General features: G+C 36.3%; 2 protein-coding genes and 1 pseudogene across 2 annotated transcripts; 1 reads left to right on the top strand and 2 right to left on the bottom strand.

Annotated features, from left to right (window-relative positions):
* Positions 1-1405: 1405 nt before the first annotated feature.
* On the bottom strand, positions 1406-2275 carry LOC147475149 (uncharacterized). The gene has a single exon (XM_086585292.1). It carries the CDS (start codon positions 2273-2275, stop codon positions 1406-1408), a length of 870 nt encoding a protein of 289 aa, XP_086441418.1.
* Positions 2276-8276: 6001 nt separating this feature from the next.
* LOC147475148 (uncharacterized) lies at positions 8277-9256 on the bottom strand (annotated as a pseudogene).
* Positions 9257-9359: 103 nt separating this feature from the next.
* Positions 9360-14048, top strand: LOC147475147 (uncharacterized). The gene is made up of 5 exons (XM_086585291.1): positions 9360-9389; positions 9505-9622; positions 12361-12839; positions 12899-13731; positions 13817-14048. Exons 1-5 carry the CDS (start codon positions 9360-9362, stop codon positions 14046-14048), a joined length of 1692 nt encoding a protein of 563 aa, XP_086441417.1.
* Positions 14049-15387: the final 1339 nt, after the last annotated feature.

Genomic DNA, 15387 nt, shown 5'->3' with positions numbered 1-15387 from the left:
CTTAAATCGTCCAATTATGGAGGCAAGCCTCAGAGTCGTGTGCCATTCAAACAACCCAAGATGAACAGATGAAATTTCGTCTACAAATTACCCTGCTCGAGACTACGATTGCTTTTTTGTAGAGTTTTCTGCTTATAATTCAATCTTTCATGTTTTATCTGGTGCCTTGAGCCCTTGACACTGTTTTTATAAATTTATTAATAATATAATTGTAACGGACCGAGTGGATGAAGATGCTAAACATACAGCTTCTGTAATCAGACAGGAGATATTTGAAGCTACAGGAGGCACTCCTAGTGCAGGGGTTGTTGCTAATATGCTCGTGGCTCGCCTTGCCACACGAACTGCTAAACCAAATGGTCAATTTTTTATTTCTCCCATGAAGATTAGGTTTTGGAGTTGTGTTATTTTTTTAATTTTTCCATCAGACTCTTGGTTTCTGTTGAATCATGGTGATGAAGCATGCTTTGCTTCCATCTTATTTTATTATCGGATGTTCTAGTATCGTTCGATAGCTTGTGTGCGTCTGTGGAAAAGTTACATTAATTGATGGATTTATGGCCTGCTAAATTAGTCTATCTTGTTTTGCACTGTTGATTTATGGATTGCACTGTTGATTTATGTCGATAATCGAAGTCGGGTATCTTCTAAAAATGTATGTGGAAAAGTTACGTTAATTGATTGATTTTGAGGTGTAGGATGGTTAGGGGAGTTTTGGTAGGTCTTTGTTGATTGTAGGTGAAATGACCCAGGAATTAAAATATAAATATTTTTTTAAAAAAAATTAAATAACTCTGCCACGGTCCATAGCCGTCGCAAAAGCACTTCTTCCCACGACATTCACTTTACCCACGGTCAAATAACATCAGCCAAAACCAAAATTCACTACGCAAACAGCAAATCCCACGAACCAAGACCGTAGGAAATATCTTATCCCACGGACCATAACCGTCGGGAAAACTAATTTTTCCCCACAGACTAACACCGTGGGAAATATTGACCTTTTCCAACGGCCTTCCCTACGGTTTTATGCCGTGGCAATACCGATGGCAATTACCGTCGCAAAGACCATCGCTATTGGTGGTCTTTACCGACGGTCATGACTGTCACCAGACCATTTCCGACGCACAAAAAGCCCACGGTCCAAAACCGTGGGAAAAGCCCTTTTCATACGGTTTTGGACCGTGGCGTAAAACCTATTTTCTTGTAGTGGATTTTCAGTTTTGGACACAAAATTATGGACAGAGGCAGGGCAATTAGCCATATGATCAGTAGCCCCTGAATCAATTATCCATGAGTTACTGTTTTTTGGCATGGTAAAATAGGCATGTAAATTACCTGATACATGAGTTGAGGCAAACTGACCTTTGCTAGAAGACATGGACTTAGTGAGTTGTTGGAGAATTTAACTCAACTGATGACTAATATCTGAGTTGGACATTGATGTCACGACAACAGCAACATGCTCTTTCTTGGACAGTTCCTTTTCCTTCTTAAGATGTAGATATAATTCCCAACAACGATCCTTAGTGTGCCAGTTCTTTCCATAATGATCACAGTGAGACGGTTCTATTTTTCCTTTACCTTTTTCAAATCCCTGTGACTTCTTTCTAAAATCGTTTTCTGTAAGTAATACAGTAGATTCAGAGATTGAGGACTTTACCTCGGAGTTCATGGTTTTCTTCCTTGTTTCCTCCCTCTGAATAGTTGCACAAACAGCAGCAAGTGATGGAAGAGTGCTTTCCATTAGAATGTTGCTTTCCATATTTTCATATTTTGGATTAAGACTACGAAATACTGTGAAGATTTTATCATCTTCAGCCCATTTCAACAGAGTCTTCGCATCAGTGGTGTGTGGACGATATATGTTTAACTCATCCCATAATTTCTTCAAATTTCCAAGGTGTTCTCTAAACGTTTTCTCACCTTGTTGCAAAGCACCGATTGCGAGTTGAAGTCCAAACACACGGGCATAATTATTCTGGTTTCCGTATAAATCTTCAATTGAATCCCACATCTCCTTCGCAAAATCAGAGAATCGAACAAGCTGATCATTAGAAACCCAATTCTCATATTCAGCATCATCAATGGCAGAACACAACTTTGCACCATTAATGACCCCTAATTTTCTCTTTCCACCAAGCAATAGCGAAACAGTCCTAGACCAAGGTATATAGTTCGTTCCATTCAAGAGAACTGATGACAGCTTCCAACCAGGATTAGAATCAGTCTCTGTTGTAATAGCAGATTTTGGGTTTGGTTTTGGATCTGACATAGTGTATTGTGTTTATTTAGATTGACTTAGAGAGAGATTAAGCGCTCCGCTCTGATACCATGTAGAATTAAACACCTAATTAAAGAGACAAAACACAATGATTTATAGTGGTTCGGTGTCAATGCGGCGACTTACGTCCATGGGAGAAGAAAGATTTTATATTGCTTGATTGATATGGTTTTTGTGTTACAGAGGTGTTTATATAGTACAGCATGAGTGCATATTTGTGTCTATAGTTTCCAAAAGGATTGTAGACTTTCTTTTATAGAAAACATACGAATCTAACAAATCTCTGTCAAAACCGACTATGGCGCGCCCCGCGCTCCAATTAGTCTTGCGGAAGGTGCGACCCGTGCATTCTCTTTATTTTCCCACACATCCCAATAAGCACATAAGAAGATTACCTGCATACACAATGATACATATCACATTAACTAGAGGAACATCCAACTATCAACTAAAGTCTGGAAATCTCCGGCCAACTACACATACACAGCTAAAAACTGAAGTCTAGTTGATAATATTTCTTAATATCTCAATCCGGACCGCACAAACATGACTCCGGCGTATGTACGAAGGGACAAATTTAGATTCGTTTTAGGCTGAGTCCAATGGCTCTCTATCCCTCTAAAAGTAGTGTTAAAGTCAATAAAGTAGAGCTAAAATCAACAAAATAGAGCTAAAAGTCAATAAAGTAGAGCTAAAATCAACAAAGTAGAGCTAAAGTCAAAGGATTTTACTCTCTATCTCTATTTTACTCTCTATGCGCACTATGTTGAGCACAAAACAAAAAGAGCTTCACACTGTAGATAAACTTGAGGAAGTTCATATTGGATTCAGTCTAGAACATACTACCTTCATTTCTACTAAACATTCAGAAGTTGAGAACAATGACATGCAAAAAGTTTAATGAAAACCTCATAACTTTTGCATGGGGCGTGGATGACATGACTGGAATCGGTCCAGGCATAACATGTCATCATCTAGATCTGGTATCTACAATAAAACCTGTCAGACAAAAACCAATAGGCGCATGTCACTTGAAAAAAAGCTAAAAGTCGATGAAAAGGATAGGATCATCTACGTTCATATAGAGTACCCACTTCGGAAAGCTCTTGGGCACTAATGCTAACGAAACAAGCAGACTTACACTTTGGCAGTCCTATCTCTTTGATATGAGATCAATTATGACCCACGTCGTGTAGAAAATGGACACGCACTGGCATCTTTAATATTTCCTTGACTTTCATTACAAACCAAGTATGGAAGACTCCAATTACTGTTCAAACTGAAGAAACATCTCTTGGGGGCAGTGACTACTCCTCAAAAAGAATTTCTTGGAAATATACACTGATGATTCTTGGAATCAGTCCAGAATTGGATGTTTGCACATCAAATAATTTCGGAGGCAAGAATTTAAAAACGTCTTATAATGAAACAGAGTATGAAGCAACAATTTGCGCCATAACAACTATTGACTTAGGGGTGACTGACATTGCCATTTTCAGCGACTTCAAGTTACTTACTAATCAGTTCAGAGGCGTATACTACCTAAAGATGAGACAGATGTCCGCATATCTAGTTATTATTCTTTTTTTTCTGCCAAGAAAATTCAGTTCAGTAGCTATAAATATAGATTTATGGTTGCTCAAAATGTTGAACTTGATGCTGGGTTTAACACTACAAGTATTATACTCATCTTAGAACATTTGTGCAGTCTGGTCAAGGAGTTGAAGTATATATTCAATTAGGACCAATTCACATACAGTATTGTGCTAGCCATTTGCATAGACCCAAAGTCATTCACATACACAGATCTTTTGTTAGCCAAGTGTAGCCATTTGCACAATTTTGTAATCAATCAAATGGTTTGATAAAGTGTTAGCCAACTAGGGGTGGAACTCGGGCGGGTTGGGTCGGGTTGAAGCATAACTTGAGCCCAACCCAACTTTCAAATGCTTCAACCCGAGGTCAGGATAAAGCCCTAGTCGGTTCTTAAATTTTCAGCCCAATCTCTAACCCGACCAATTTGGGGTAGGTCGGGTTATGTCGGGTTGGTCAAACTTCTTGGATTTTTTTTGGAATTATGAGATAAAAAACACCAAAATTGAAATCTTCTAATGAAGTCAAAGAGATTTAATTGTTTGAAAGGGAAACTAACCTTGTTTATTATATTATTCTCTCTAAAATAGAGATTATTAATCTTATTTTTTACAAAAAAAAAATGATTGAAAGATATACGTACATATATGCACACGGGCTCGAGTTTTTCAGTTTTTTGATATTCTAACTCGAGCCCAACCCAAAACCGAGTTGGTTTTTGACCAAGCCCGGACCACGGATCTGACATGTTAGCCCAAGACCAACAAAAGTCGGGTTTTAGTTTATCGGGCTTGGGCTAACCCGACCTAAATTCCACCCCTATAGCCAACGCGTACTTGTAAAGCCAAGTGCTGACACTTGCACAAATCTAAACTCATTGAGATGAACAAGCTAAGTCATGAGTTAGCCTAGTCAGACACTTGCCCAAAATAGTTTTGTTTCTGGACATAACTAACCTAAGTGTTTGCTAACGCGCACTTAAAAAGCCAAGTGCATACACTTTTAAAGTAGTTTTGTTTCTGGACAGAACTAATCTAAGTGTTTGCTAACGCACACTTAAAAATCCAAGTGCAGACACTTGCAAATTAAAGTAGTTTGGTTTCTAGACAGAACTAATCTAAGTGTTTGCTAACGCCCACTAAAGTAGTGGTATTAGGAAGTATCTTCAAAAGATTAGAAATGAGGTTCACCATAGATTGTTTAGAGTTAAATGATTGTGAGTTTTAGAAGAAGAAAGGTAGACTTTAGTTTAGGAATTGTTTAGTTTCAAGTTGAATGAAGAACATTGAAAGATTAAGTTGTTGAAGATTAAATAACATGAACTTGAAAGGAATGATTGAAATGAAATATTGAAAGAAATAACAACTAGAAAGAAGATTGATAGATTGAATAACAAAACAAATAACAAGATTGAAATAAAGAACAATAAAGTAAAATGACTTGAATGAAAATGGAGTAGAAAAATAAATCATACATGACACTAGATTAAGTCTAGGTGCATTGATATCTTTCTTTAACTTTTAGTTTATATACCCCTACTTTATGCCTTTTAGAGCATTTGCAATGGTTGATGAGGGGGAAGTGATAACTATCACCTACTTTCCTTAAAAGTCTTGTGCAATCTTTGGGGTGATAAACTTTTGAGTTCAAAACAAGGTGAAACCTTCCACAGTTTTCACGACTTTTAACCGGACGGGATGTTGGATTTTTTCGTGTTTTTAAAAAAATGGTTTTTTTTTCCGGGATGTTAGATTGCATGATTTTCGGTTTTTTTAGATTTTTTAAATTTCAGGCGGGATGTTTCATTCCGTCCGAGTGTTTTTTCAATTTTTAAGAATCCAACAGAGATATTTTTATCACCTTTGAATGCTTCACCTTGTTTATCACCGGGTTGGTTGAGAAGAAAAGTGAGGAGGTGGCGGTGATAGAGGGGGTGAAAACTATCACCTGCATTGCAAATGCTCTTACTGGTTTGCTCTTCTCCATTACATTTGAGACACCTCACATTTTACTTTATACTTTTTCTTTTCCTTTTGCTTTTTGATTCCTTCTTGATCAAGATAGGTTTTGGAGAATGCCATATTTGGTGATAAGGACCTCCATCTCTAGTCTTCTGAGTTGAGGACTTTGACCTTTGACTTTAACTTTTTCATCACTAATTCATAGCAGCTTCTGGGCTTCATAATAAGCGTGATTAAGGTTCCTTTTGGTGCTAAGACGCAGCTTTTATGATAAGTGGTATGAATTTCTCTGTAACTTGAAAAAGACAATAAAAGCTATAAGTTGTCTTTTCATTAAACGTAAGAAGGGATGTAATGCAGTAATGTAAAGGTAATAAAACGCATATTTGGGAGCAGATCACTCACTTAAATGCCAAGTGCAGGCACTTGCAAAACAATTTTGTTTCAGGCACAACTAATTGAAGTGTTTCCTAACGCGCGCTTGTTACGCCAAGTACTACTACTTGCACAAATCTGGACTCATTCAGGTAGTCTAATCAATATTTCATTATCACCACCTTTATTGATATGATGATTTTGGTGTTTATGGTTTTATTTTAAAACCTTTAACAGTTTTGGTACTTAAATTTCACTTTACTTATTTCTTTGTCACATGGGCTTCACTCATATGACAAAGAGGGGGCGATGTTTGGGACCCAACTTTGGTGTGTTCCTAGACTTGGACTCTAGCCCAACACCTTTCCAAATTTGGTCTTACACTTGTTCGAATCCGTCCCAACATGTTGTTGACCTTAGCCCAGATCCATGGGCTCATGCTCTGACAAATCAAATTGTTTAATCAAAGGGAATACAATTCTGGTCAATAGGAATATAACACTAGTAAAATAAAGAATTTTAGTCTCGCTTTTTATTTGAGGCTTTGTGTCACTTTTACCACAAAGTGACACAATATGGCCTAATGTGTCGCTTTAGAAGTGGAAGAGGTTTGTTGTATCACTTTTACAGATATTGTTTCACTTTTCTAAAAACGTGACACAAACATCAGGTTTATGTGTCATTTTATTCTTAAAGTGCCACTAGCATTGCAAATTTATGTGTCACTTTTATATTAACAGAGACTAAATACTGTATATATGGTTTTCCTCACTAAACAAAAGTGACACATGAATTTTATTATTCTTTTCTTTCAGAGTTTCACCCAATAGAAAAAAAGAAAAGAAAAAGTGACACAAGAATTTGCCCGGCAAGTAAATTTTTTGAATATGGCGCCTCCAAAAAACCACCGAAACAAATAGCATGCCCTTTGCTATGTCATTCTCTTCCCTTTATCCCTCACGCTCTCGATCACGCGCTCAATATCTCTGTCAATCTCTTATCTCTATCTCTCACACTCCACTCAACCTTTCGTATTCGCTTCTCTTTATCTCTCACACTCCACTTCCAATCAATTTTCTCTCACGTTTGGGATTATTCAGTAGCAAGGTATTATATTGATAAGTTTGTTTCTGTTTTTTAGGCTTTAAATTGTAAAATATTTGGTGCTTTAAATTGTCGAAATTTTGGTGCTTTAAATTGTTAAAATTTTGGTGTTGAAAATTTCTTCTTCCATCATTAATGTTTAACCCATCGATGTTTAGGGGTCTTTTCATCTTTCTTTTATCAATAGTATGTCAGCTTTTGCCACAAGTACAACCTTGTTTTAGCCACAATCATCAGCTGTTGCCAGGGTCCAACGGCCCACAGCCGTGGCCAAGTTTTTAAGTGGTCGTGGGGTATTGTTTGGGTAGTTGAGTTTTAGTTCCCATTTTGGCCATGGCCGTATCCATTTGTTTCGTCCACCGTTGGATCAGACTTGGATTTTGATGTCCGTTAAGATCTCATGAAACCCTCGTGAAAATCAAAGAAGAAGACTCGAGTTGTTTAAAAGAAAACTCGATATTTAAGCAACAACAAGATTTGGCTTCCTTCTCTCTCTCCTCTATAAACAATACTTCTCTTTTATTCAATCTAACAGAGCTTTCCTTTCTCTCTCTCCCCCCTCTCTCACCCAGGTTGAAGATCAAGGAAAAGCATCAATGTTTTTTCTCCTCACACACTCTCTCACACTTCGAGTCACGAGGACCAGGTTCGATTGCACTCTTATATTTGTTTTTTTTTTTTACTTATTTTGATGTTAGTTTCTAATTTAGGGTTCTTTGATTTTAATTTTTGTAAGAGAAGTATGTTTTTTTTAACACCAATTAACATTACAAAATGTAATTGAGAAAAGTACACAAGTTCCTTCATATGAAAAGGGTGAATATATAATTGACCGAGTCTCTCTCGCTTATAATCTCCAAAGTACTAAAGATCATTAATTTCCGACAAATTCATCAAAATTGCTCGATGGGGATACAATCCCACTCTGACTCACACCATAATTCTAACCATGGGACACATCATTCTTGAGAAGCAACAAAAGACTCATCTTCAGATTGTTCTGAATCTGAAATGCCAACCATCTTCTGAATTGAATCAACATCCCCAGTTTCAGAGTGTGTGTTTGTTCGAAGAGTAACTACATCCTCGTCTGTAACTCCCAATATCTCCTTGATGATTAAGGATCTCTCCCTTGAACATAATTTAGAATTCTGGCAACTCAGATAGATAAAATATCTTCCCAAAGAGTGCCTGCACAACAAGTTTTCTCTTAAAACCCTTCTATGAGTATCCTAAAATATCCATGACAACTAGACCTTTGTCCCTTACAATTCGTCTTGATATCTTGTTTAGAATTTCAACAACCTAGGCATCATTCAGCATAGAAGCTTTTCTGAGTTGGATCAAGTCTGCCAACATGTCTGGGTTGAAGGGTTTTTCATTCATTGCATAGCGAATGTACTTGCGTAAAACTTCTTCCATGCCAAATCCTATCTGCTGCACAAGTTCCAATAGAGCTTGATTCTGAACTTGATTTCATCCTTTGAGGAGTAAGTCGTCTATGGTTTTGCATTAGAAAGCATTTTTGTTTACCAGTTTGTGTCTCTTGGCCTTGGGTGAATTGAACTTTCTAAAGGTCTTGACAAAGGCAATAACGAAAGTGAGTCCAGCATAAGCCATGGGAACAGCTAGGATCCAAGGGAGAGAACTCTGACCCCAGACCTTTACAATTGCTTTGGGATATATTAAGTAATTTTCTTTAATCTTACTATTTTGTTTTCTTGTTATCTGCTTTTGATAGACTAAACCTCATGGCCATGGTGATGTCCATTTGCTTCTTTACTCTAGTGGTCTTCTACATACCTGGTACACGTTGCCTTTCGTAGAACAGTTCGGATTTTTTTTTTTTGATGTTAGAAGTTATTTTTCCTATTAATAATGTATTAACCTTATTGTGTTGATTGATGATGTTTAGATTCATACTAGTATTATGCTCCATTTTTATATGGTATTTTTCCTGAGTTGCCTATAATATGACAAGTTTCATTACTGTCTTAGGCATGATGCAAGATTGAAGTGGGTTCTCTTTTTCCAAGATACGAATGGATTACTCTTCAAGGTTAGATGAATGTGTTGTCATGACATATTTGACTACTTGAAGAATTTTGTTAAATGGTTGATTTTTATCATGACGTATTTGACTTGAATGATTATCTTTTGATTTTTTTTTCTTGTGTATAAACACAGGCAATACCAACATCCCTAGGAATTAGTTCCACCAAGCAATACCATGTTAATTCTCTTGCAGTTCCTCGCAAAGCCAAAAAAGCTATAGGGGGAATCACAAAGCTTACTCATGCTGATGGTACTGTTATGATGATAACTTCTCTGATTATACCATTCTCTTTTGTCCTTAAATGTGTGTCTTATCAGCCAGTATAAGACCATTAACTTGTGTTAAGGTTCCATATTTTCCACAACATTCATCTTTAGTTTCAATTGGATTTTTGGGGAGGACAATGATAATTAATGTGGAGTACAATCAACTAGATCTGTATGTCTAATAGTGGTATGGGTGTGACTGGTCTATGAAATTAATCCTTGTAGAGGTATGTAACTCTAGTTGTTTTCTCTCTTGCAGGTAGTATGAGGAATAGATGAACACATGCCGTCTTTTCCATCATCAATTGGAGTCGAGGGTATATCATATTCGAAACTACTCAATCAGGTAATCTTTCATAATTCAAAAATGGTGTTCAGATGTATGCTCCGTTGTTTATCTAGAGAAACCAACAAACTAACTTCTGTGATTGTGATACTTAATTCTTAATAAATAAATATTTATTAGCGATTTTGTACTATTAATCTTTCTATTTGATGATGACTGAATCTTACATATTGACTTAATTTTTCTGTGAAAATGTGTGTAGTTCAAGTTCTAATGATTGATTTTATATGGTTTTAGCTATATCTTCAATGTCTGGCCTACTGTCCAACATGATGAGGTACAAGCAAGCGAATCGGAATATGCAAACTTTGATCCAAAGAAGTTGAGGTGCTGTTTTAGATGGTTAGGAATATAGTATATCAAGTTTGGGCACTATATCTAGTGATGTTTTCATTTTGTTTGGGGGAGTCCTAATAATATTTCAATTTTTTAAAAAAAATACTATTTTTTTTTTCTCTATGTTAGTTTGGATTTCAAATGGAATCTATGATGTAAAAACGTTCATGTCAAGTACACGTTGTGTATGAAATGTTAAATTGTGAAGAATTATGATTTTTGTGGGTTTGAATGGAATTGTATATCTTTGTATGAATTGCAGGTGTTGTATAAATGCGCTGGAATCCTACTTTTTTTTTACCTAATTCAAAACATTTGCCACGGCTTAGAACTGTGGCTAAACTATTGATCTAGTTAAAAAAAATACAATCCCCACGGTTCATCTAAGCATTGGCCACGGTTAACAACTGTGGCAAAAGGGTTATCTGCCACGGCCTATGAAATGGCCCAGAACCGTGGGCAAAAACCAAGCTTTGGCTACAGCCAATAGCCGTGGCAAAAGGTTAGCCACAGGCGCATTGGCAACGGTCGTGCAATAGCTATAAACTGTGGTAAAAGGCTTTAGCCACGGTTTATGACCATGGCAAATGCTCAGTATTCTTGTAGTGTTTAGTCTCGCTTTTTATTTGAGGCTTTGTGTCACTTTGACCACAAAGTGACACAATATGGCATAATGTGTCGCTTTAGAAGTGGAAGAGGTTTGTTGTGTCACTTTTACAGATATTGTTTTACTTTTCTAAAAACGTGACACAAAAATCAGGTTTATATGTCATTTTATTCTTAAAGTGCCACTAGCATTGCAAATTTGTGTGTCACTTTTATATTAACAGGGACTAAATACTGTATATATGGTTTTCCCCACTAAACAAAAGTGACACATGAATTTTATTATTCTTTTCTTTCAGAGTTTCAGGAAAAAAAAAAAAAAAAAAAAAAAAAAAAAGTGACACAAGAATTTGCTCGGCAAGTAAATTTTTTGAATTTGGTGCCTCCAAAAAAACCACCTGAAACAAATAGCACGCCCTTTGCTATGTCATTCTCTTCCCTCTATCCCTCACGCTCTCGATCACGCGCTCAATATCTCTGTCAATCTCTTATCTCTATCTCTCACACTCCACTCAACTTTTCGTATTCGCTTCTCTTTATCTCTCACACTCCACTTCCAATCAATTTTCTCTCACGCTTAGGATTATTCAGTAGCAAGGTATTATATTGATAAGTTTGTTTCTATTTTTTAGGCTTTAAATTGTAAAATATTTGGTGCTTTAAATTGTCGAAAATTTGGTGCTTTAAATTGTTAAAATTTTGGTGTTGAAAATTTCTTCTTTCATCATTAATGTTTAACCCATCGATGTTTAGGGTTCTTTTCATCTTTCTTTTATCAACAGTAATTAACCCATCAAAAGGTAAGATTTTTATTAATTTAATTTTTAATATTCTTTTGTTAGATTAACATAGTGGGTTTTTATTTTGTTTTTGTTAAGTAATTCACACTCCCGGGTAACTTAGAAGCTTTAGACTAAACCTCACATCACACAAGAAACACTAGAAGTTTTATATCTTAAATCTTAAGAAAAATTATGTCTATGATTTTTTTGAAAATTTTGGCGTTTTAGGATTTCAGGATCTTTCTTAATTTGGAATGGACAAGACTTGGATTTCCAAGCTTAGAAATTCGAATGAATACATTGAAGGGGTTAAAAGTCTTCTTAGTTTTGCAAAGAATGATGAAACTTATATACGCTGCCCATCCAAAGACTGTGGGAATCTCCATGAGTTAACCAATGCAAGAAGTCAGATTTCATCTTTTTAGAGGTGGTATCGACACAACTTATGTTATGTGGAGATATCATGGGGAAAGGCATCTTGCTTATGATTTTTCAACTGTTCATACACATGAAAACACCCATGGACCCTATAGTACGGAGACTCTATGCGATGAAATCCCCTTCGTTGAAACCCCCTTGATGCTACACACATGAAGGAAATGGTAGAGGCTATAGATAAATAGTATAAGGTTGATCCTGGAAAATTTCAAGAACTTCTTGAAGATGCTGAGACTCCTTTGTATGAAGGTTGTACAAAGATTACGAAGCTATCAGCTATTGTTATGTTGTTTAATTTGAAAGCGAAAGGTGGTTGGAGTGACACAAGTTTTACGAATTTGTTGAAAGCCTTAGGAGAGATGCTTCCCGAAGGTAATTTGATGCCTTCTAGCGTGCATGTAGTCAGGAAGACGTTGTCAATTTATGGGATGAAATATGAAAAAATCCATGCTTGTTCCAATGACTGTATGCTTTACAGGGGTGATGAGAATAAGAATAGAACTACTTGCCCAACTTGTGGAGTATCAAGATACAAGGAAAATAAAAAGAGTACCGACCAAACTAAAGGTGTTCCTGCTAAAGTTTTGTGGTACTTTCCACCTATTGCAAGATTTAGGAAGATGTTTCAGTCTGTGGAAACAGCAAAGTCATTGCCAATGAGTGATTGGTTGATGAAAAATTGTAGAAACATTGTAGAAAAAATATCTACACATCCACTAGAAGATTTCTATCTCGGCATCATCCGTATTAGAAGCAACAAAAGGCCTTTAATGGTAAGAAGAAGTTGAGGAAGGCTCCTGAACAACTGGATTGTCAGCAAGTACGAATCAAAGTTGAAGGGATTAAAGTCTTGTGGGGGAAAAAGAAATCAGCACAAGAAGTTGATAAAGGCAATAATGATGTTACAAAATGCTGGAACAAGAAGTCCATCTTTTTTTATCTTCCATATTGGGAGTACTTGCTTCTCCCACATAACTTTGACGTCATGCACATCGAGAAGAACGTATACGATAATGTCATTGGTACTCTACTCAACATTCCAAACAAGACAAAATACCACCTTAAAAGTTGTCTTGATCTTCAGGAGATGGGTTTAAGGATGGAGTTGGCCCCAAAGGTTGGTGAGAAGCGAACCTACTTACTCCCGGCATGTTACACATTATCTAAAGCTGAAAAAACTAGAGTATGCAAAACCTTCCACGAGTTGAAATTCCCCGAAGGATACTCTTCAAATTTCAAGCCCCTTGTTTCAATGCAAGATCTGAAATTGCATGGTCTGAAGTCACATGACTGTCATATGCTGATGCAACAACTACATCCTGTGGCAATACGATCTATCTTGCCAAGTCATGTGAAAAATGCAATTATTAGGTTGTGTCGATTCTTCAAAGCTTTTTGTGTGAAAGTAGTAGATGTGAAAAAGCTGCCTAAAATTAAGAATGATATCATGATCACATTATGTTTGCTGGAAAAGTATTTCCCACAATCTTTTTTCGATATCATGGTTCACTTACCAATTCATCTTGTTAGAGAGGTTGAAGTTGGTGGTCCTGTTTTCTTCAGATGGATGTACGCATTTGAGAGGTACGTTGATTTCCATATCTAGTCATTGCTACTCTGAATGAAAAGTATGTGTACTTTATCACTTTATTCTTTTGTAACCATTTAGGTACATGAGGGTGTTAAAGAGTTATGTTCGAAGCCCAACTCGACTAGAAGCTTGTATAGCTAAAAACTATATTGCTGAAGTAGCAATTGAGTTTATGAGTGAATTATTACCTGGGTTAGATGCAGTAGGAGTTCCTACCTTCTTGGAAATTATTACCACTGATCTGGTAGAAAATGGGAAGCATCCATTAGGTGGTGAACTCATTGCACCTGACAGCAAAGCCTTGGAGTAGGCACATTACTATTCTTGCAAAACACAAGAGTTGTTCAACCTTATATTGAGTAAGGATTTTTGGTTCTTTAAATAAACAAATAATATATTGTTGGGTTTTGATAGCTAACAATGTGATTTCGTACTAATATATAATAGGGAGCACATGAACTCCCTAAAGGAACACAATCCTCGCAAGGCCAAAAATCCAACATGGTTACAGGAAGAGCATAATCACTCTTTTAATGATTGGCTCAAAAGAAGGGTATATGATTACCATATGTCTTTTATGTATTGTATGCCCCCAAAGAAATTTGACTAACCTTCTTAAACAATATAGGTTCTACATGAGTGGAACAATACTAATAACAACGTGTTAGACGCTTGAGGTGGACATATAAGGGACCTTTGCCACGTGTTATGAAATATTCTACCTATGTAATTAAAGGTCATCGTTTTTACACACGAGAATGTGATGCTTCGCAAGTTAATCAAAACAGTGGAGTGAGTTTCATGGAGACAACCCCCCAATTTTCAAAATCGAAGGACCAAAATCTTGTATTTTCCAGCATGGGGTTAATTGATGAAATATGGCTGCTAGACTATACTAATTTCAAGGTTTCAGTGTTCAAGTGTGATTGGGTTGAAAGTAAGAATGGCATCAGGACAGATGATATGGGTTTCACCTTGGTTGATTTTAATAGAGTTGGCCATAAGTCTGATTCCTTTATTTTAGCATCTCAAGCAAAGCCAGTTTTCTATGTGGCTGATCAACTAGATCCCGATTGGTCAGTTGTTGAAGAATCTCCTCTAAAGTTTTATCATGACAACGATGACGACCTTATTGAGGGCAACATAGAACAAAACACTTGTGTGGAAGAATTGCCAAATATCGAATCTTTTGATGCAATGGATGCATCTCATTCAGCGTACATGCGAGTAGATTATGAGGAGGGAATTTGGGTTGCCAACAATAAATCTTGAGTTTCATTGTTTTCTAGTACTTTGTTATAATGAAAGCTTTGACTTATTAATTATTTGCGTTATCATTTTGATATATTTGATAGTTCTACAAACTCATTTTTGCTTACTCAGTTTTGCTTGCTTTGCCAATATTGTTTAGTCTACTTTAGTTGTATGCATTGATGTTCTATCAATCTCAAGAACATTTAAGTCAAGTGAGTAATGTTTGTTTTGGTTTGTTTATGATAGGTAAGTTTAAGTCATGCTTTTCTTTTTATTATTTATTTGAAATATCAATCTTTCTAACCTTATGTATTAATGTGTTTGCCCTTTGTAACAGTTTTCTATGGATCAAGAAAGGGATGTCCAAGCACCTAAGGAAAGAAAGAGGAGACATA

Source organism: Coptis chinensis, chromosome 9 (genome assembly GCF_015680905.1).
Source record: "Coptis chinensis isolate HL-2020 chromosome 9, ASM1568090v1, whole genome shotgun sequence".
Classification (NCBI taxonomy): Eukaryota; Viridiplantae; Streptophyta; class Magnoliopsida; order Ranunculales; family Ranunculaceae; genus Coptis; species Coptis chinensis.
The sequence above is the reverse complement of the archived record's forward strand: the minus strand, read 5'-3'. Positions and strand labels throughout refer to the sequence as shown.

Coding starts and splice junctions, on each gene's coding strand:
- LOC147475147 (XM_086585291.1), top strand. CDS start 9,360: ATGGATTACTCTTCAAGGTTAGATGAATGT. Junction 9,623..12,360: donor AAAGCTTACTCATGCTGATG/GTACTGTTATGA, acceptor GAAAATTTCAAG/AACTTCTTGAAGATGCTGAG. Junction 12,840..12,898: donor TGAAAAATTGTAGAAACATT/GTAGAAAAAATA, acceptor CATCCGTATTAG/AAGCAACAAAAGGCCTTTAA.
- LOC147475149 (XM_086585292.1), bottom strand. CDS start 2,275: ATGTCAGATCCAAAACCAAACCCAAAATCTGCTATTACAACAGAGACT.